Here is a 21,614-nt window from a genome sequence, read left to right on the forward strand (position 1 = left end):
AAACCTCTACTCTACGAATGAACAATAAACAAAAGCCATCACGCATGGTTTATTTTATTATATTTCCTATATATCTTTTTCTTTTCCTACCGTTTGAGCCAAAGTGTGAAGAATCGCGACACACCATGTGCCCGACACACGACATAAGAAACGGACCTAGTTCAAAGGAATTGTATACAATCACTTTCCCTACGAACGGTTTCGTTAGTGTATCTAAGTCACAAAACAAATCCCTATTTTAATTGTTCTCTTATTTGATCGTTCATTAGTTTTGTCTGTGTTTGTTCCATTTGCAATACTCTCGGCCAGCCAGCCACTACCATAATATTCAATATCAAAACTATCGCAAAATTTGCGCAAGCATTGGATCACCCAATTTCAGACTTTTGTAAGAAAATACGGTATGGATAGTAAAGAGAGTGCCGTCGGCCAATAATGCAGCTACCAGTGACGTGTGACGAGCCTTGTGTTTTGAGACTCGAGTACGAGTTTGTCACCACCGAAGGATTCTCGAGTTGAGCTTGTGCTTCCCCGCGTTTCCGCGCCATAATCCGCCGGTTTAGTTGCCTCACAGTGAATTGGTTTCATCGGTTTTGCACTTTCTTGCACACACTTGCGTTGCACAAACGCACAGGTAAGGAGTTCGGCACAGTTCCGCCAAGAATTGTGCCAGTATTACAGCCTTTTTTGTTTACCACTTTGTTACGATTGAGTTAATGTTTAGTTGTAGTTGCAAAGGTACGATTCCCAAACGAACGTTTTTTTTCTTAAGTTTACCTTTTGGGATAACGAAAAACACTTTCACAAAGCATAACCGTTTATTCGAAGAATTTTGATACGAAAATAGCAGCATCAATTTAACTAATTTTTTCTATGACATTTTCCGCCCCCTTTTCTTCGTTCTGGGAAACCGTACATCAAATTTTAAGAACGCTACCGAAAAACAAACAAAAAAACAAAACAAAACTACAAAAAATATATAAACCACATATATCACCGTTCCAAGTATACGTCCGTCGAATCAATTTGGCGTAAGTTTTTAGTAATGCTTTGTATTAAACGTTTCGCTAGGTCGAAAATTTGCACTAATCGTTCACCGGGAGTGTTCCTGCCATTCGCCTTTTGCCTTTGTTTTTGTTTTTCTCTCCTTTCCACTCGGAGCTTCCGTCCGCGTACGATATTAATTCTACAACGCTAATATGCTGTCACAACGTGTTTCGTTTGCTAAAGAAGTAGTAGTATTAGTTTCCAATTATATAGTAGTTATATAGTAAAAGTAGTACGCGGTTCTCTTACAGTCTAGTTTTTTTATCAATAGTAACACATTTTGACCGTACCCTCCACGTCAGTGCAGCACTCAGTTGGTTGGCTAAAACATGGATTCCCATTGAACCGGCGATCGCTTAAACCTTGGGTCCCAACGTCCTTAAAACAGCGATGATCGCTTAAGTGGTCGCCTTGATAATCCTTTAATTTACCATCTCTCGTAGCAAATTCTTCCGTGCAAGTACTATTGTCGTACAAAGTAAGATTCCTGTACGTTCTATTTGCTTGCGCTCCCTGTGTCTACCAAGCGTGGCGGCTGCAGCTTGTTGCTGCTGTTCCCTCTAGTTTCCCTATTGCACAATAAAATCCTTGTGGCCGCGTAGTGATTTCAACTGTTTTTTCAGCTTCGTCACCAAATCTGCTGGTTGGACCTGTGAATAGGTAAAGAGAAGATATTAATCATTGGCAATGGGTTAAGATCCGTTGATCCGTGAACAAATCTACGTACCAGTATCGAAATTTCTCGTCCGACCGCATTCAACCGGTCGCGTATTTCGTGCTCCTTGAAGAAAAGATTCAACGGACGACCGTTAATTTCCGTCAGTACCCAGAACGTCAGCGACAATCCATCACATGATTTTGCCTGTGAGAAAACGGGAGCAAAATGGTTGAACATTGGCATGTTTGTTGGTGATTTGATAGTATTTCCAATTTGCTACGTACCTTCGGCGGTAGTCCGTGTCGGGCGGCGAGACTGTTTGGCACAACGTCCACAATGGTAGCGGTGTTGCCATCGCGAATCAACCCCAGACACTGCCCATCCATTTCCCGACGAATGGCGTATACCCGGCCGAACGGGACCCGGCGGATAATAAGCTCGACCTACGGACAAGAGAAAAATTCAAAGGAATTAATACAGAGCAAATAATAGGAAACATGTCTAAAAGTCAACGATCAAACTTACAAACAACCCCGGTGCGGCTCGTATCGTCTTGTGGGCATCGGCGGACGAAGCGATCGCTACACCGGCTACACTGATCAGCTGATCGCCAATGTGTAATGCGTTGTAGAGAACGGGATGCTCCTTCTGCTTCCAGCCGGCCACCCAAACCGCTCCGAACGCATCGACCAGCCCGATCGAGTTGATGCAGTCCTTGCGGCGCAACTGAAGCCGAACGCCACCCGGGTGCATCATTTCACGGCGTAACTGGAACACCTGCTGCTCCCGGAGCGTTAGCTTACGATTTGGGCCACCTCCACCGATTTGGGCGGGTGTCATCCCAACGCCAACGCCACCGTTCGCCATCTGGCCCTCGGGGACGTTTATCAGCTGGTGATGGGGTCGAAACGGTTGGGGAGGGGATTGCAAGCGTCCAACCACACCACCACCACCAGCTGTGGGCACTCCCGGCTGTGTTCCATTGGTCCTCGCTGGGTGCTCTTGTCGCGCGTCCGACGTTGAGGAACTGCGACGCCGTTGTTCCGGCGGGAGCGGTTCATTGCGGATCATTTTGCTCTCCACTGGCGGACGTCGACTGCGCCCTCCGTTCAGTGCCGGGTGTTCCGGGCCTGCCGTGGCCGACGGGGATGCGCGCGTGCTTAGCACTAGCTCGGTTAATCCGCGCTGCAAAAGAGGCGCCCTCTGCGGATGCGGTGTGTAGATGTTCCGATCGACCGCGGGCCGTTTCGAAGGACTCCCGCCAGTTAGATGCAATGGCACGGCGGGACTGCTGGCCGAAGGTTGTACACCGCCCAGCTGCTTCGATGTCGACGCCGTGCTGCTAGGGTGATGCTGGACATGGTTCTCCTTATCACTACCACCTTTGGTTGGCGCCCGACCGGGTAGAGCGATCTCGGAATGACTAGACGAACGTGGCTGCTTGCTCAGGAGCAACACCTTGCTGCTCCTATTGCCTGCCGCCGGTTTCACGCCGACCGGAGTCACTGATACTAGCTGGTCCGTCGCTCCATCGATACCACGTCCACCTCCCAACGACGTCGTCACCTGGACGGATGGGGGCGTGAGGGTCGTTGAGAGAAAAACCTGCTCGTAATGCTGCTGGTTAGGGCTGGAATTTACGGCGATCTGTGTTACCGTGCCGAAATTGTTTTCCGGTCCCTTGATCGGAGTCGACGAAGTGGCGACGGCCACCTGGACCGTCGCGGCGACACTTGTGACCGGTGCCTTAAGGGATGGTGGTGGTGCCGCTGCTGCCTTCACCGCCGGCATCGGTACGGATTTGGACACGTTCGGCACCGTAACGGTGGTGATCTGCTGCTCATTGATCGAAGCGATGATCGATGGTTGCATCAGATGATGATCCTCCGTACTGGCGACGGGCTGCTGCCGCTCGTACTCGACATTGGACGGAATGATTTGCACATTGCTACGGTAGTTATGATCGGACGCAAGACTGTCGCCGTTGCTGCCGGTTCCACTGTCCTTTACGATGACGGCCGGGGTCGTCATTGTCATCGGTTTGGCCTTCGTGAAGATGAACCGAGACACCGGCTTCGGGGAGGTCGTCACAGTCGGCGAGGGGGTCGTCGTGACGCTGCTGTTCGAAACTTGAATGATGGTGACGTTCGATGGCGGTTCCTCGTTCGACGTCGACGGCGAGAGGGATTGCATGGCCAAAGGGGAGATTTTTCGTCGCGTACGTTTCGCTTCCGCTCTGTTAGACGAGGAAAGACATCATAAGTTAATGTTAATTAAGTTGTTCGCCTTGTGAAATCTCTATTATGAGGCTTATCCTAGAAGACGCTAATGAGACATAGGAATAGTTCTGGTTCTACGAAATAAAAAAGAACATTTACTGCTAACACCTTTCACTAGGATTGGTCGGAGCTATAGAAGTTGTATCCACTTGCTACAAATATCTCAGTTGGCTTTTTTCACACTCGCATCACAGTTGGCTTTGATAGAGCTTCGTCATACAAAGCAACCCACCACATCGTTTCTATTTTGATATCTATCTACCGCAAAACTTCTTTCCATTCCTGGACAATCAGAACTCATGGATACCTCCGAAAACCAAGGACCGAATAGTCTCGCACTCGATCAGGAGTACCATCAGTGCCTACGGATAGTGCGTGATCTGATTCCCACCCTGGAGGATCCTACCGACATCCGCCACACCGCTCACTGGATCGAACGATTCAATCGAACACTTCCGGAAGAGAAGGCGCTCCGGAATCGATGCGCGAAACTACTCCTACAACAACTGGCCGATGATAACCTAACGCATCCCTTCATCTTCCCGCGGTTCCTCAATGAACCAATCGAGGTACTGATGAGGGAATTTCAGGACCCGGTTGGTGATGGTCCACTGTTGGCTCCGCTGCAGGCGCTCGCCGAGGAGGCGGAAATAATTAACCAGCGCACGGAGGAGGACATCTCGGAACTGCAGCAGGCAGTCGCTTGCGCCAAGTTGAAGCCGAACGAAGAACCCGACGACGGGAGCTACTGTTGTGCCCATTTTCACAATGCGCTTCGGTCGGCCTTACTATTCCGAGTGAACGAAATTCTAGAGAACCCTGATGCGGCCATTCAAACCCCGCCGGACACCCTTCGGGCCGTAGATCGCGAATGGCTAACGGTGGTCCTGGAGGGAATTAGAGCGAAGGCGCTCGAACGGCGACGAATGGAGCAACCCCCCGAACCGGTTCGCCGCTCGATCGAGTCCCAAACGCACGAACCGCCCGCTCCGGTGAAGGAGACCGCCGTAGATCGAAACGAAATCGAAAGCTACCTCGAGCGGAAGTTTGCCAAACTGTACGCCAGCTTTCGGGTGCGCGAAAAGGCACTCGAAATTCGGACCCAGTCCGCCGGTGGCATGCATCTGATCGATATTTCCCAACGACTTCTGCAGCAGTATCGGCGGGCTCCACTTCCAGCGGGGCTTCAACGCCGAGCGACAGCTTCGACGACGGACCGGAATCGACGGCGATCGGCTAATTGATGTGTCTTAGCGGCGGAGACGTCGGTTCTGGATGATGAATAAAGCGAAACGTACGACACAAACACTAACGCGCACGCGAATAAAGTGGCCTTGATAGTGAGTTAACTCCGCCATTCCCGCCCGCGTCCGCTCTGTTCTGTTCCATTAACGAATCTCAACCAAGAGCTGGTGTCCAAGAAGAAGTGAACACCGATAAAGGGACAAGCTGAGCACACGTCGCAAAGCGGTCAAATGCAGTACACTTGTGTTAAAACAACGAACAATATTTCTCGTTTCGATCCATTCGATCTTTAAATTATGAAAAAGTTAAATTTCTATCTTGGTTATGTATTTTTCACGATATTTTTCTATTTTTCAAAAAATAAAATAGTTCTACACACTAATTGCCCTCAGTGATCAGTAAAAAAGAACACACAAATGATATGTTTAGGATCATGGACAGAATATAAAAATCAAAAGAAACATCAACAAAGGGAAGTGAAAAATTGTGTAGTACCACTGTAGTAGTATCGGCACTCGCAGCAGCCAAGGGAAGGAGAGAGCAGGAACCGCGAACAACAAACAGTCACTCGAGCAACAGTCAAGAGGTAAAAGTTAACACTTTAAAACGCCGCTCGTATTCTGCTGGATTACCTTTTCGGAGCACGGACGAATGGAGCGGTCGGTGATGGGTGGCCAGGTGGCACGAGTTAGTTGAACCGAGAAGCATGATTGTCCACACCTGTCCACCCCGCCCTCTGCATCTTCTGTGACCCATGGTCACGCCACCCTTCCTACGCAAGAGCGGTAGACGACGGATGGATGGCCATGCGGGGCGCTGTACACGTATGCTAATAAATCCATTCGAAATCTAATTTCGCTTGGTCCTTTTCCGATTGCTTTGACCGTTGCCTGATGTTCTACGGCCAATCAGTGTCGACCGAGGGCGTAGGCCCGCCGGCGAACAGCTTCATCGGCGAGAGCGAGGACGATAAAATCGGCAAAAGATAAATACGGCGATGTTGCAAAAAAATACCGACTGGTTGTGTCTAGATCAGGGCTTCTCAAAGAAGCTATAATTCTGTAATGTTTGCATGGTGAAACACGTATTTAACAAAGTTATTGGTAACCTCTACTTCAGGCTCTATTATGGACTTTGATGACTTGATTGATTATTTTGGTACTTCGAAGACACGCTCTTTAATAATTAGTTTACATCAGAGGTCGGCAAAGTCAGACTCGCGGGCCCAATCCGGCGCGAAAACTGATATTATCCAGTCCGTAGTGAAATTGTAGTGCTTCATACAAAAAACCCATCTCAATTCTTACCGAATTTGTTCACGATGTCAGATTTGTTTGTTCTCAAAATGAAGATTGATATTGTTGAACGAGTTGTTCAACATTGAGTTGTTCAACGACTTGTCCAACGAGTTGTGTCAGGTGGCATCCTCAAATTTATTTTAAGACTTTTTTTATCTAATTTGTATTATTGATCGTTCTTAAATCTCCTTAAAGTCCAAAATCCAACGGCAATAACTCGTTTACTTTGCATCCAAAACAGCTACATTCATGGGTTACACATAACCATTACGAACTAAAATGAGGCTCGCAATAATGAAAATTTATCGAAGCTCAGTTATTTTAGTTATTTTGAGAGTACGCCAGTACGCTCAGATATTTTAAAGTAATTTGGGTATAAGAATAATTTAGAGTTTATATTTAAATATTTTACCTTATATCACTTTTTATGTAACTTTAGTTTCATCTGGCCCTTTCTGGAAAACGTGTGCCAACCCCTGGATTACATGTAACGCAAAGCAACCATTGCAAATGGTAAAATGCTGTCAGTTGGTCAGTCAACTGTCAAAATGTGCGAAATTGTGTTCTAGTAAAATGTGAAATATGATTCAAATAAACTTGCAAAGAATGGTTTGGGTTCACTATTTTATACTAAAAAAAAATGTGTTAAAATATACTTTAGGAATCACTGCCATGGCCAAGTTTCTGATCCGGCAAAATATGTTCTGATACAATGTTTAATACTTTTTTTCGTGTTTTTAACAACCATTCGAATAGATTGGTTGCAAAGCGGAGTTGGACAGACACCCACCATCGTTTGAGGCAGGTTAACCTATCCACATTTTATCCACGGCAAACCAACAAGCTCCCAAACCCCCACACACACACACACACACACACGTTCCGTGATGGTGGTAACCTACCTTGCCCCGTTCGCTGAAGATGATCCTACCGGCAGGATGCCACTGCACGAGGCGGCGGCCGCTTTCGGTGTCGATTGCATTCCTCCAATGGCATCGGCCAATGATGTAGTGGTCGCCGCCGATGACGTGCATTCGCCACCGTAGCCATTGCTGGCCACTCCGGTTTGGGCGTTTTCCGACGCGTGCTGCAGATGCTGCCGCTGGACGGGCGTTGGCCGTGCCTCAGCGACGCCGTCCCCGTTGTTCTCCGCTTTTCGGCGACCAACTGGAGATGGAAAACCAACAATTAAAAAGGGAAAAAGAAAAACGGTTACGAAAAAGGGAAACACGAATCAACACCAAATTAGCAAAGGGGAAGGGGATATGCGCAGATACCGGGGGGGGGGGGGGGGGGGGGAAAGGTCGAAAATTGAAAGGAAATGAGAAATGCTAGATTTAATTAACTTTTTTCCACACTCTACAGGGTTTTCGCTCGAGGATGATGATGGAGGCTGCTTCCCCACACGGGGAAGCATGTTGAAGTGGACACACAAACGCACAAATACACAGCCAGCCAGGAATTACACATATGTTTCTGCCACACACCGGCGAACCGGTGAACAACTTCCGTTTGGCCGAGAGGAAAAAGGAAAAGGTGGCACATCCGAAGATGGTTCGAACTTCGAAGTTGCTCGTGTCGGTGTGTTTGTGCTTGGTAACCTCCAAACAGACACGGCGCCCAAGGGCTAGGAACTGTACGATGGGGAATGATTTAGGTGTGACCTGTTGGCACCGGTTGGCCAACATTTGCCACATAAATTGCATATTCCAGACCGGACACAAGTGGACAAGAGATACCAAAACAAGCCCTTGTGGAATGGATGAAAATGAATACCTCTTTGGGAGGGAGGAGTGGTAGAAAACGCCCGGTCTTTCAGAATGGTACACACAAAACGAATGCTGTAGGTAATGAAAAATTTAATCTATTTTCGTTCTACAACTTTCTTCACGTTAAAACCAAGCGGAAAAGGCCTAGCAAAACACTAAAGGAAAATATGCGTATTACTTTCTTCTAAGTTTTTTCCCCTTCCTTTGGATGTTTCTTTGGAAACCCGAAACATGAAGCTTCAGCCCGCGGGGTTTGATTTTTCTCATTCAAAGGTCAAGCCCAATTTTCATTTTCTAATTTCCTACTTGCAAAAAGGCTGGCCGAGAAAAATCAAATAATCAAACAGTACCACCAGACCTCTAAATTTGATTTTAAATTAAAACATTTCAAACCACGGGCTGACGTCGGCAACCTTCTTTTCCCTCTCCTGCCAACGGTAAACGGTTCTTTTAGGTTCCCTAAGCTTCCCTTCCTGTCCATGCCATTTGAAGCGCGCCGAAGAACGCCACTATCTCACCGGGAAACGGCAGAGAGCGATGCCGAGTAAACGCTGGAGGTAAACGACGGGGTTCGAAATATTATGCAAATATTTGCCACCACCGTTCACACACCCGACCCGCCTAGCAGTAGTGGTGTGCCGCCGTTCGACTCGTACGGGTCCTCGTTCCCGTCGACGCTGATGACGGGCATTGCCATTTCCGGTGCGGAATCGGAATCTGAACGCGCCACGCCAGCCATTACGGGGGGGGAATACTCAGCGGATGATGCCACGGCTAAGCCGTGTCTCGTCCAGTCGCTGTAGGATGCATCCATGTGTTTTTTCCTCCCCCCCCTGGTAGAACATTCCGGCACGACCAAATCCTTCCCTGGAGAGCAAACGAACGACGTTAGGGCGGACATGAAAGTTCATGACCGACCCCCTTCTCCGCGTTGGTGGTACGATCGTTTTGTTTTTCCAACGAATTCGCTCAATCAAAAGGCGCACACCATATTTCGGAGCCCGAGTTTGGACTAATGATGGACGATTATGTCGCCGAAACCACTGGCCGACCGTCACAAGTGTCCCTCCGCCCCCGGCCGGGGGTACAGAGGAGTGGGCCCAGTGGAATGTAAATTGTGGGCGTATTCTAATAAAGGCCCGGCGTGACCCGGCGGAAGAAATAAATGTGCCCCGAAAGACAAAAATCGTACGGCAGTGAATGGAACAATTTCAAAAGTTCTTGCATAATTTACATCAAACACTTAATGAATTACATTACAATACTGAATTCATCACAAGTAGGAGGAAAAATGAGTCTTTCACGAACATGGAAATATTAAACTCAGTCACTGTTCTGAATTTTGCGTATAAACTGACTTGTCTTTATAAAGATTTAACATTTGGATAAACCTTTCACGTGTTTTATTTATATTTTTGGTAAGTACAGAACATAACGTGCTTGAATAAAATTCAATAATATTTAGTCCAAAAATTCAAGATAAATAGTCGTGCCTTTGAACAACTGTTAGTAAAAATTTATCTATTTTGGATTGATTTAGAATGTTTGCATCAATTTGTATATTGTGTTCACAATTTCTGTCCAAGAAAATAAAAAAAAAGTAGCGTTCATTTGCTCAACATAACGTTTCTCTGAATTGAAACCTGGTTCTCTCAATATTGAGCTTGTGACTAACGTATTTGTATAACATTTAACACGCGCAAAATTGCTTCGAAAATGATACATTTGAAACGTTTGCCTTCCAAACACAGCGCCACATTTACATTTCTCTTCCCTCTTATCTTAAACGACCCAGGGAAAGGGCATCTGTCCGTGTAGAAAACCCTATCCGTACGGCACCATCAAGGCGGTTCCGTCGTTCGCGTATTGAATACACATCATAGGTGTCGTTGTCCCTGGGTGGTGTGATTTACGGCCAACGGGGTCGGTATCGATGAACGGTACGCGAACGTGCGCGTCATCAATTGAACACCCAGCCGTTGAAGGGAAGGCCCGAGGCCAGCGAGAAATTTGCACAGCCCCAACCACCGGATGGGGAATGACCATCGTGGACTCTGTACGACAGTGACTGACGGTTACGCGCGTTTGAGGGTTGAGTCATACGAGCGAGTCCGTTTTTTTACCGTTCGTTCGGCGCAAAAAAGGACAGAAAGGTGAGTGACGGTATGTGGCTTCTATTTGGGAAGCACAAGCTCGTTGGAAATACTGACGACCCCCGCCGCTTCTGCCTTTTCCCCTTGCCAATGGTTCCGGGGTGCAATTTGCAAACATGGACATCGCCCGATGGACCATTCATGGTCCCTTGTGGTTTAATCATGGTCATTTGTTTACTTCAACTCGCATTGAAACGAGGGGGGACAACGATGGCGCGGTGGTGCCGTTTCAACTGGGTGGGTGGATGGGTTGAAAAATCTTTAATCTAACGCGACCTCCTTCCATCATTCTCCGACCGGCCGTTAATTGAGAACAATTAAGCGGACGCCCACCGGCGACAGCAGCTTCCTTACCATCGGCGGCGTCTTTCTTCGCATCGCGCTCGTTTCCATCGTCATCGTCACCACCGCCGGTTCGGTCACAGGGGCCACCTCGGACGTCAAGCAGCAGCTTATCGGCGGCAGCTCCGGACCGCTTCACCGACGCACCGGCCGTTCCGGACGGATCCGCCAGCACGTTGTTCACGAAGGTGGTCGCCAGGGAGGAGGTGACGGGCGGGGACGATCCGGAAGCCAACGTCACCACCGGATGATGATGAGGATGGGTGGCGTTGACCGCAGTGCCGCTCAGTGACGACGCACTGTGGGCATGTCCATTTTCCCGGGTGATTATTTTTTGCGGTTTCGGTAAATTCAATGAGCTCGGCGTTGCGACGGTGTTCGGGTTGATGATGCGCTTGTGCAGATCCTCGGACAGCTCCTCGAGCCCGCCTCCTGCTGCCTCGGAGGCCGCCGAGGAAGATCCGGAGGAGGAGCAGGACACGAGCGACACGTTATCCGGCGGCTGTGGTGCTGGTCCGCTTTTGCTCTGGGCGCTAATACTGCTGACCGCCTGCAGTGGGTTCGACAGGAGGTTCATGAGATTCTGCGTGGAGGTGTTGGACATGGCGGGCGGACCGCCATTGACGCAGGACGATATGGACGTGAGCGTCGATGAGTAGCTGCCTGATGACGACGATGATGACGACGATGACGACGATGACGAAGACGATGATGATGAGGAGGACGATGAAGATGATGTTGAGCTGGTGGTACCAGTGTTGGAGGCGCTACCGTTGTTCGCCAGCAGGGGCGGCAGTGAGGCGGTTTGTGGCGCGACCGAACTGGAAGCCAATCCGACCGGGCCCAAGGAACTATGACCGGACGGGCCCGCTGCCGCCGTCTGGTTGATATGGTGATGCTGAACCCGCTCGATGCCCGGCACGAGGGCGGCCGGGACGGGCGGGGTGGCCGGGAGCGGGGAGGTCGGGTCGCGCGTCGGCGCCAGCGGCGGTCGCGCTTCCGGTAGGCGCGAGTAGAGGTTCTCCTTCGGCGACAGCAGCTTCATCTCGCGCAGCTTCGCCCGCAGACACTCCACCCACTCCTGCATGCACTCCCAGGTGTTGGCATTGAAGCGGGCCACCTCGCTGCCGAGCGTTATCACAAATTCGAACTCCTGCTCCACCGACACCAGCGCGTGCGAGATATGCTGCACCGTTTGCAGCGACAGGGACCACTCGGGGGCGTGCGAGGGCGCCTGCCGCGGGTCACTGTAGCCTTCCAGCAGCGCCTCGCAGTCGTCGTGGACGCAAAACACCACCCAATACCGGTCCGGTTTCTGCGTGATAACGAGAAGCATAAAGAGGCACCGGAATTAGTCATATTGTGTTGGGGTAGATTTTGTATTTTAAACAAGCACAGATAAGAAAGGCCGAGAGCATTACATAAGAGGTTAGCATGTGAATCAAATTCTGAACAAAACCTGAATTTTTAACAATAAAGTTTATAGAAATATGCCCCGATTTCATACTTGAAATACTTAGCTATAAAGGAAGTATGAAGCTATAAAGGAAGTAAATTCTATTTTTAAACTAAGCCACATCTGTAAATTTTGTTTAAAGAACTGGTACAACAACTATTGGAACTGTTGTGATTAAACTAGGGGTAGAATATTTATATACCAATGACCCATAAGCGATGACCCATCGATGTTCTTTCCAATATTTACTTTTAAGTTGTATCTTCACTTCATTGACAATAAAAGCATTGCTTCATGAATTGGAATGTACGAATGTAAGATATTGGCAGGCACTTTGTAACTCGCTGTGACATATTTAGATAATTAAATAAAAACTGTTCCCATTCGCTTCAAGTAAAGAAAAAACCAAGTCAAGGTTAGAGGAAAGAAAATATACAGCACCAGATCATCAGCGGTAAAGGATGGCATGAAAATTACAGACAGGACAATTCTACGGATAATCTGCAAAAATTTTAAGAGATCAACAAACTTAAACAAATTAACAAGTAGCAAAAAGGTTAATTAGAAGTACTGTAAACATAACAAAGGCAAGCATACGAGCTTAGAGAAGTGAGACGTTATGACCCACACGAACTACTAGGAGATAATTCAACAACCGACACGTTTATTCCGTTGCCTTCTGGTAAATAATTCAACTTGGTCGGTACATTGTATGGAAAAATTTGAAGAAAAAAAAAACTTTCCGTAGATGACCTTTTTCTTAATCGCGAAAATTAAGTGAACATAAGACAGTAAAAAAAAAAAAAGCACTAACATAAACTGGAAAGACCTCCGACCCTCGATTATGAACGCCCCCGGATAATCGTGACTCTACAGTATGTTTAAGAATGTATGTCAAAAACAAAGTTTTTATAGATGAAAATAAAACATATTTCACGCTTTCTAAATTTTGTTTGTTTTATTTCAAGTACAAAAAAAATGTATTTGCTTTGGAAGCACCTACATGGTGTTTTCCTAAAAAGTAGACTAAAGAGATTCTTTAGTTACACATGTATCCAGTGTTTTTAAACGAGATTAAATTATGCCCCGTAAAAAGTTTAATGCATTATTTTGATTTATTTCCAGGGTCCCCCAGCACCCGAAACAACGGTTCGAAAATAAATTCCAAACGAAACCATAGTTGAGTTGAGTGCGTGAACCTAAACATGCAATTTCATGCCCCCGTTGGGTGCGCGGAGCGCGGAGCAAAGAAGTGTGATCTGGGCATCTGGATTCCATAACTCAGCGTTGATAATTATGCGTGACGAAGAAAAGCGGAATGTAAACTTTCTTTTCTGCTTCCCCGCCATCAAACAACACCGAGGGCAACCGAGCAAATAATAATAGCGATAATGTCCATAAATTGTAAATTGCTCGACGCACACATTTATCACATCGGGAGCGAGGGGAACCCCATGATTTGGGGCCGGCGGCGGCGGCGGCGCTAAAAGGGAGCAATCGGTTCCAAGGGCTCCCGAAAAACCCGGGAAAGAGTTAACTTAGCCTGCCCACCGTTTTCTTGGGCGACCGTTTCTTTGACTCGGGTCTTTCGGAAAGGGAACCATGTTTTAATTCGACTCGAGCTTCGCGTCGCCTCGTGCCGTTTTATGGCACCGCGCTCTAATTGCGATTCGTTTAGGACGATCCGCTACGGGGACCAACGATCTCCGGCGGGTATCTTATTCCCACTTTTCGTGGTCCACACCTTGTCCCGTACGGCGTCCCGTCTGGCGGCCCAAAAGGAGTGAGAGTTAAACCCGGTGAGTTTTGTGCATTCAGGTGCTGCCCATGCCCACGATCAGCAACCACGAACCCTTTCCTTTCAGCTGAGCAAGCAGATGTTTCCTTAACGCCGTGTTTTTGTTTTACCTTCCCAGTTCCCTCTCAGAAGACGGTATAGTGCTTTTCTTTTCGTTTCTTCTTAAAAGATCACCGAAAAACAACGGACCCATCAGGTGAGCGCCATCTGGGTGGATTTTTTTTCTTTCGCTTTCCTAAGCCATAAAACACCACAAACCAGATGCCAACAGACTATATGAGGGCCACATGGGGCATTTGACGCCTTTTTGTACGTGTATGCGCATGGCATTTCCCATACCTCAACGTGGTTCCTTCTCTCGTTTTCTTTTACCGTAAGCTGCTCGCGATCAGCTGAAGCTTAAAGCAAGTTTTTCGGTGCTGCAAGACTTGGCGCGATCGAGATCACCGAAGAGATGTGCGTGATAATGGATGCATTCGAGGCGTTTCAACATCGATTGCAGCAAGTCGAAGGCGCTTTAGCGATCATTTTCGGTATTTTGATGATCTACTTCTAGACAAATTGCGCTCAGCGAACTTTGCTTGTGCATGATGGCGATCGGTGGTTATGAAATTCGAAACAATTAAAACACCTAAAACAACGGGTTGCATATCCAACGAAAACAAAAATAGCGGCCAAAGCAAAGATGCTTCACACTTGCGTCAATTGTCCAAACACCAGACCAGACCATGGTGGAGGAAAATGCATTTGCATTCCACCAAAGTTAAGCCATTTTCCAAGCGGACGGAGTTACGCTTCACCGCAAGCGAATAGATCATCATCATGTTGATATTTTTAACACTCTCTGCACGCCGCACACTCAACCGAGGCTCCAGCGAACTGGGCTTTAATGGTTTAATGTTGGGGCAATTTGTTGCATTTTTCTACCCGCACAAAACCTTGCAGCAGCGTAGGGGAAAACCGAGATTTTTGGGGAAGGAACCCGTGCGCAAAGTCACATCCGCTACCCCGCGGAATAATAAGCATAGTGTCAAGGAGCTCGCAAACCCGTGGCCCCGTGGAAAAGACAAAGGAATGACTTTAAATTTATTGTGTCGCTTTTTCCACCGCTGTTTTTCGCTTTTCTTAGCCTCGCATTACCGCGCGCGACTTACAAATGCTCCTTTTCCTCGCCGGCCGGGGACACGCTGCATTATATACGGTCGGTAAGCACTTGTGTTTGGCGGTGGTTATTGTTTCAGTTGGCGTTTCAAATTTGTTTAGCCACTACACCAACTAACCAAGCGTGCTGGTCAAGGATGAAGGTTTTTGGGCAAAATAAATTATGCAAAATGCGCTGCGCTGGCAAAACAATTAGCCATAGCTGAAGCGAACATGCATAAAAGGGCTAATCGTACTTGTGATGTTTGCGAGATTTGGGAAAATGTATAGCGCTGAAGTAAATAGCAACAATTCAAAAACAGTAGACATAAATATCACTTTAAAACCATCATTTTGATTTGTTTTCAGCCGATAGGTTTGTGACAGTTGTATTATTACCGATTATATTTGATCTTGCAAAGGTTTTTGGCATTGTGCATTAATTTCTGCCTCGAATGTAACCAAGGTCGCTTTGTAGTTTGCTGTTGCTTTCTAGCCAGCCAAACATTTATTTATATTCACACTAGAACTACCGGACCAGTCATTTTGACTGATCAGATACTTTTTCAATCACATTTATTTTTTAAGGATGAACAATTCCACCAAATGTTAACACATCCAATGGAATGTGAATTTTTATGTATTCAAAAAAAAATTCTTTTAAAATTGAAATTAAATCGCGATAAAGTTTCAAGCGAAAACTGAATTGAAACAACGATCTTCGTGTATTATAGAAAATAACCAAATGTTTAGCTAGGTAAAAAAATGAAGTTATTTAAAAAGTTTAGCGACAAAAATAGACATAATAAGCAGTAATTATTGTACATTCATGATTCACAAAGCCTTTGACGAGCAGCTGTGGTTAAATCTACAAATATAATAAAATGTTCAATTGGCGATAAAAAAAGGACCAAAGCTTCCATCCCAAACGCTCGAAGCTATAATTTTATTCACATTGGAAAACTACAATCAATCAGACGGGAACCAATAAAGGGGCTACTTCCCAGCGGTGGTAATCAAATTACTCAACGACCCTATTAAACCATACTGATTAAACAATGGCATCACCACGCAAATCCTTAAACGGAAGCAGGGTATAAACGCACTCTGGAGCCCGAAGGGTGGAGGGTGGTGATGTTCGTACCAGAAAACTTGAAAACCGCCCCATGCCTAATTCGACGATCAGTTCATTCATGATGATCCTTATCAAAATCCGCACGCAGAACGTAACGATTTCAAACGGGGCCCCCGGTGGATTGGTTGGTCGCATTTATTAATCCGCTTCCGTGACTAACCTTGACAGGAAATCAAGTCGCCCCGAAAAGCGCGAGGCACGGCCGTGCGATCAAGTTGAATAAAAATTAAAAGCCAAAAGAGAAAGATTAATAAAGAAAAATAAAACCCTCCCTCCCAAACGGATGCCATCTCTTTTCAACTGCCGGAGGAGGCGATCGTGAATGGGGGGGACCGCCAAAAACCTCCCAAGTCTTGTGGGTTTATGTGTGGGAACAACTTTTAAATCGTGTGCCTTTGACGCAAACTTGCTCCAAAACCCGGGCAACGATTCCCTTTCGATGGAAGCCGTGTCTCGGTTCGCTACGCACGTAAGGAAAGAGACGAAAAAAGAGTTCGTTTCTTGAATCAATCAATTTCTTGTCTTTGCATGAGGTTCTTAAAGACTCCTGGAAAGAAGTTTGAGGAGCACTTGACTTCAAATGTGTCAAGAGTATCCGGATGGTAAGCTTTTATTTCTTTACCATTTTAGCAAATAACAATGTACAATTTAACAATAAAACGAGACAATTTTTCTAACGTTCTTTCTTAACGACCGGTTTGCATAAATCCTTTTCTACCAATCAACATTATTTATGTGCCCAATTTGTCGAAATCGGAAGCCAACTGTCTGCATGATAACTCCACATAATGTTCTCCCTCGCCATGGGATACGTTTCGTGTATGGCTCCAGGACACCCCAAACGAATCGAGCACGTCAGTTCCATCCACCGACAACGACCCCAAAAACGATGATTTTTATGTAGCACACGCAGCCCAATCGAGGGCACGGCGCGAGACGGGCGACACGTGCCAGCCAGAAATACAAAAAAAATAATAATTGCAAACCGCCCATTTTCCATCGACGTTGGTCGAAAGCGAAATTATCCATTTCCACGGAAAACTCGTGTTGCGCACACTTCATCGCACGGATGTGGAGTGGAAAATGAATTGATCGAACTTGATTGCTATGTCATAAGCGAAAATGGACTTCAACATCCATCGATCCGGGGTTGGCGGGTGGTCGGAGAAGGTCAGGCAAACGGAGTAGGCAGGAAAATAGACCCTTTGGCGCCACCCAGTCTGGCTCGGGGGGGGGGGGCTGAAATGTGGTACCCATTATCGATACCATTCCTAGCGGGAAAAAAGGGCTCAACGCGCGTGCAATTCTACAAGGTGAGTTTCCATGCTTTTCATGTTGTGTCCCATTGTGGCACCTTGTTTTCCCATTCGGTCTGTCCTTTCGAACTGGAACAAAGATGTAAGAAAAACATACGACGAAGGCTAAATACATTGTGTTTGTTGTTTGTCTTTTTTTTTCTTTTTTTTTTTTGGGCAAGTCTATTCATAATCTGTCCCGCGATAGGGTCGCGCCACGATCGCTAACTATGGGGTTTGATGAGGAAAATAACCCTCTCAAATTAAGCTACCAACTTCTCGTGGGAAAATGTAAATGCTACTAATACATGGTTAAAACTCACCGATCGCATTCGGTTTCTTCGTGCAAAGAAGCAGATCACGTTTGGAAGGCTGTGATCGGCTATTATGATCTCAAGTTGGACTTCCATAAACAGCTTGGTAGAGAAAAAAATGTTTTAAAAAAATATTGGTGATGTCACTCATTTTTAAGAAATGACATAGTGTAAGATGGTTTCGGAATTAAAAATGCCAGTGTTTCAATGTGTGTTATTTTCTACCAATCTACTCCGTCTTCAGCGATCCAATGTGGTGGGTGGAGATAAAGAAAGGGTTTTACATTAATAACTACCACAATCGTCGGATAATGGGAAGGTTGGTAATCTCGCAATGTATGATATGTACTTGAGCAGTGTAGGATTTTTTCTTCAAGCCAAACTGTGCAAAATGTACAACTTTCTTCACCCCCACCATTTTATTCAACACAACCGACGACTTCTGCTGGTGTCCTGCAGACAATGGCAACTTTCTCACATATTCCACCACCTACCGGGGGAGGGGTGGTGAAGGGAGTACCGGATCGTCTCACAACAAAAGCACTCCGAAAACCCCGACCTACAAATGGGGTATGTGTGGAATAATGCGTGGCCCAGTCCTTCGGGTCGACGGTGGTCGTGCGATGGTGGGGGCAGGGGATGCGCTGGCCGAGGCCAACAGGGGTGGGAACTTGAGCTGGAATGTACAGTGACAAATGTGTTGTGGGGATTTATGTTTCACTTTTCTTCATCTGCTCAACGTTTCGTGGCAACAATACTCGGACAGATTGGAAGGACAGACAGTTGACGGCTTGGCTTGACCAGCATATTTTAGCCATTCTTTCCTTCTTTTTATCTCATTCGTTTTCTTTGGGACATTTTTCTGCAAATCTTAGATCACATAGATCAGTAGCATCTGGAACGTAAATGAGCCGATTAGGATTTTATGTCACATTGTTTATACTTTTTTGGCTCATGGCAGACGATGGTAAACGAAAGCAAGGCGCGAAGGTAAGCCTTTTTTATATGAATAGTTAGAAGACATGGAAAATAAAGATCAGTTTACATAATTCGTTATTGGGAAAAATCAAACATAGAAATGCCATCCAAGAAAAGGTCTTACTGAACATGAAACGTAAGTTCGTCTAAATTTTTTTTTATGTTTATCTAGAAATTATAGACATTGCGCAGCACTTTCTTATCTTAGTTTAAGCGTCTGCCACCGAGTTTGCGCTTAAAAATCCGTCACAACAATATTATTCTTGGAAATACGCGTTCAAACAAAAATCACCTGGATTATTCACAGTGTGAATCATGATCGCATACCGATTGGTAAATCCGGTATCAGATAGTGGCTGCTGATTCGATGAATGAAAAATGCATGAAACGTGACAAATAAATTACAAATGTTAATAGCCCACAGTAGAGAAAGTGTAAATGAACCCCACAAGAACTAGAACAGTCAACTCAGTGTTTTCTATCAATGAAGAATGGTATAAAATGAAACGTTTGACTGTTTAGTGAAAGATACAGGGGTTTTCAGATGATATTATAAACATGATCGCGTTATAAAATCAACTGATGCAGTTGGAATATCATGTGCTTAATGTAGAAATAATGCTGCTGCTGTAATGATATGATCTGAAAATCCCTGTAGGAATAACACTTTCAAGAAAGTTGGCCCTTAACTGTCTATTAAATTGAACCTTTTTTGTGAAAAGTAATCAACTCGAAAGCTTGATGCCGATCAAATGTTAATCCGACATACTTTGCACTGTCGATGGATCGTTTCAAATAAACAAATTGTCCCATTTACATACGTTTGGGATATGTCATCAAAATAATTGCATGGAATACTAATTCATGTATTGTTGGTGCGATTTCTTTTCCTTTACCAGGTTTTAATTTTTAACAGACTGAAATGATTGCACAAGTACATACTTCAGCATTGTTATAACAATATTAAACAAGGCATATATAAAAAGGTTAGGTAATTAATTTTAACTGAATGCAACCAGAGCTTTATATAATCTTACTTTGTAAGAAAGGCTGGTGTAGAAGAACATACGAAACATTGATTGATAATGAAAACTAGCTTTCTATTACTTAACGAAAAAGAAACCTACACCCCTAGTAGTCAATTGAATGTGATTTAAACGACTGTTTTGGTGTTCGCTCGCGCTTACTGCATGGCCTTTTATTGCATGTCTACTTGTTGACGGAATGATAACACCAAACAAAAACACACTGCAGTCAGACGGTGCGCCAGGCGTTTGGTTACACATTCTTAGCCATAACAATAACATACACCTCCCGCCCCAGGGGAGGAGGGTGGTGTCTTACATTGACCACCCATGTTCCCGCTACCCATGCCCTTTCCTCCCTTCCTTACGATACGCACCTTGTTCAAGACGGACGGTCGCCTACTATCGCCGCTCAGTCGCCGAAGCCAGGTATTTTTGTGTATTTCGCGAAACAATGCCGTAATCGGTGGTCGCGTTACTACACCCGCACCTGTCCCACCTACCCCACCAACTATAGGGCCTCCAGCACCACTGCCGCCACTAAGTGCTCCAACTACACCTCCACTGCCACTACCGCCCGCTCCGACGGGGGCGGTGGAAGTACTTCCCGGGGGACCCGGTTCCATTTCGGGGCTAAACACCTCACCCCTCGAATCGCACACCCACGACGCGCACGATCACCGCTTATCACCACCGATACTGCAGACGACGCACAGGCGATTCACGACACTATACATCCACTGACCGGAATCGGTATCACATATCATTGCACCGCACTGGCCACCTGGTGGGGTTCCCTTTGCAACACTTTCCCGTGGGGAATGTATTCGAACACGACCTTCTTAAAACGCTAGATGTTGCTTTTCCTCTGCGGTAAATATTGCCACTACTATTTGGCGTATTCAATGCCTTCTCGTTGACCACCGAGATGGCCTGAATTCATCCTTTCGTACCACCGACCCGGGGGTGTTCCACTAACGCCACTCGCGGAAGCGATGAACCACGGAAGATAATTGACATCTGCTGGACCGTCGGGTGGATTCTGGTGCTTCGCATTCCGATGTTTACCACTGGCAAATGTCAGCGCTACGTCTGCAAGCGAGACGCACAGCTTCAGGCGAGGCGACCTCTAAAATGGATACGAATTTTTAAGCCTGCCATTTACGACCGGGCTACCTTTGGTGCGCCGTTTGCGATGCTGTCGCAATGGCAACCCTAGAGAGGTTGCTTTGTTTGGCACTGCTCTGGTACTGTTGTGCGTTTTATCCACCCGCTCGACGGGAGGGGGAGGGCGAAGAGTTTGAACACCTTTCTCCTACAACACTTGCTGGTTAAAAATGGCAATTGTTGGCGTTTGGACGGACTGGAGACAAATTGCGACACCACTTCGCGTACCTGGTAGCGCCCGCCCAGAGGACACGGAAAGGTTGCCGTTTTACACGGCGCTGGCGTACGGCTCTTTCACCTTTTTTGCAATCGCGTTGGTCGCTTGTGTGTGGGGTTTGGAGGAAGGAGAATGGCGACACCAGGCTTTACCGAAGAAAAGAACCACCAAGAAGCGAAGAACACAAAACGCGAACACGACGCACGTCCGAGCGCACGGAGCGCGGACGGGAAAAAAGCGAAGGAATAACGCGACCGAACGCCTGGCGATTTGACGAAAGACTAAAGAATCGTTCAAG

General features: G+C 46.5%; 3 protein-coding genes across 5 annotated transcripts in view; 2 read left to right on the plus strand and 1 right to left on the minus strand.

Annotated features, from left to right (window-relative positions):
- The window catches only part of LOC131271489 (vesicle transport protein GOT1B), a 433,296-nt gene that overhangs the window by 359,579 nt on the left and 52,103 nt on the right, over window positions 1–21,614 (plus strand). The gene's annotated exons all lie outside the window — the stretch shown is intronic.
- LOC131271470 (adenylosuccinate lyase) overlaps window positions 1–21,614 on the plus strand; it is a 331,885-nt gene that overhangs the window by 50,050 nt on the left and 260,221 nt on the right. The gene's annotated exons all lie outside the window — the stretch shown is intronic.
- LOC131271453 (uncharacterized) lies at window positions 44–21,573 on the minus strand. Of its 2 annotated transcripts, XM_058272887.1 has the most exons (8): window positions 21,328–21,573; window positions 20,310–21,061; window positions 10,804–12,106; window positions 7,430–7,694; window positions 2,231–3,941; window positions 1,990–2,148; window positions 1,775–1,909; window positions 44–1,697 (listed from the first exon to the last, which is right to left on the minus strand). In XM_058272887.1, exons 2-8 carry the CDS (start codon window positions 20,556–20,558, stop codon window positions 1,617–1,619), a joined length of 3,903 nt encoding a protein of 1,300 aa, XP_058128870.1. In that variant the 5' UTR covers window positions 20,559–21,061; window positions 21,328–21,573; the 3' UTR covers window positions 44–1,616. The 2 variants fall into 2 exon arrangements, with proteins under 2 accessions (XP_058128870.1, XP_058128869.1); XM_058272886.1 differs by having other exon boundaries at window positions 20,310–21,573.

Source organism: Anopheles coustani, chromosome 3 (genome assembly GCF_943734705.1).
Source record: "Anopheles coustani chromosome 3, idAnoCousDA_361_x.2, whole genome shotgun sequence".
Lineage (NCBI taxonomy): Eukaryota > Metazoa > Arthropoda > Insecta > Diptera > Culicidae > Anopheles > Anopheles coustani.

Bases quoted from the DNA above. Each gene is read 5' to 3' on its own strand.
- LOC131271453 (XM_058272887.1), bottom strand. From the start codon at position 20,558: ATGGAACCGGGTCCCCCGGGAAGTACTTCCACCGCCCCCGTCGGAGCG. The intron at 7,695-10,803 runs GTAAGGAAGCTG...TTCCATCTCCAG, and splicing joins GAAGAAAGACGCCGCCGATG to TTGGTCGCCGAAAAGCGGAG. The intron at 1,910-1,989 runs GTACGTAGCAAA...GTTTTCTCACAG, and splicing joins GACACGGACTACCGCCGAAG to GCAAAATCATGTGATGGATT.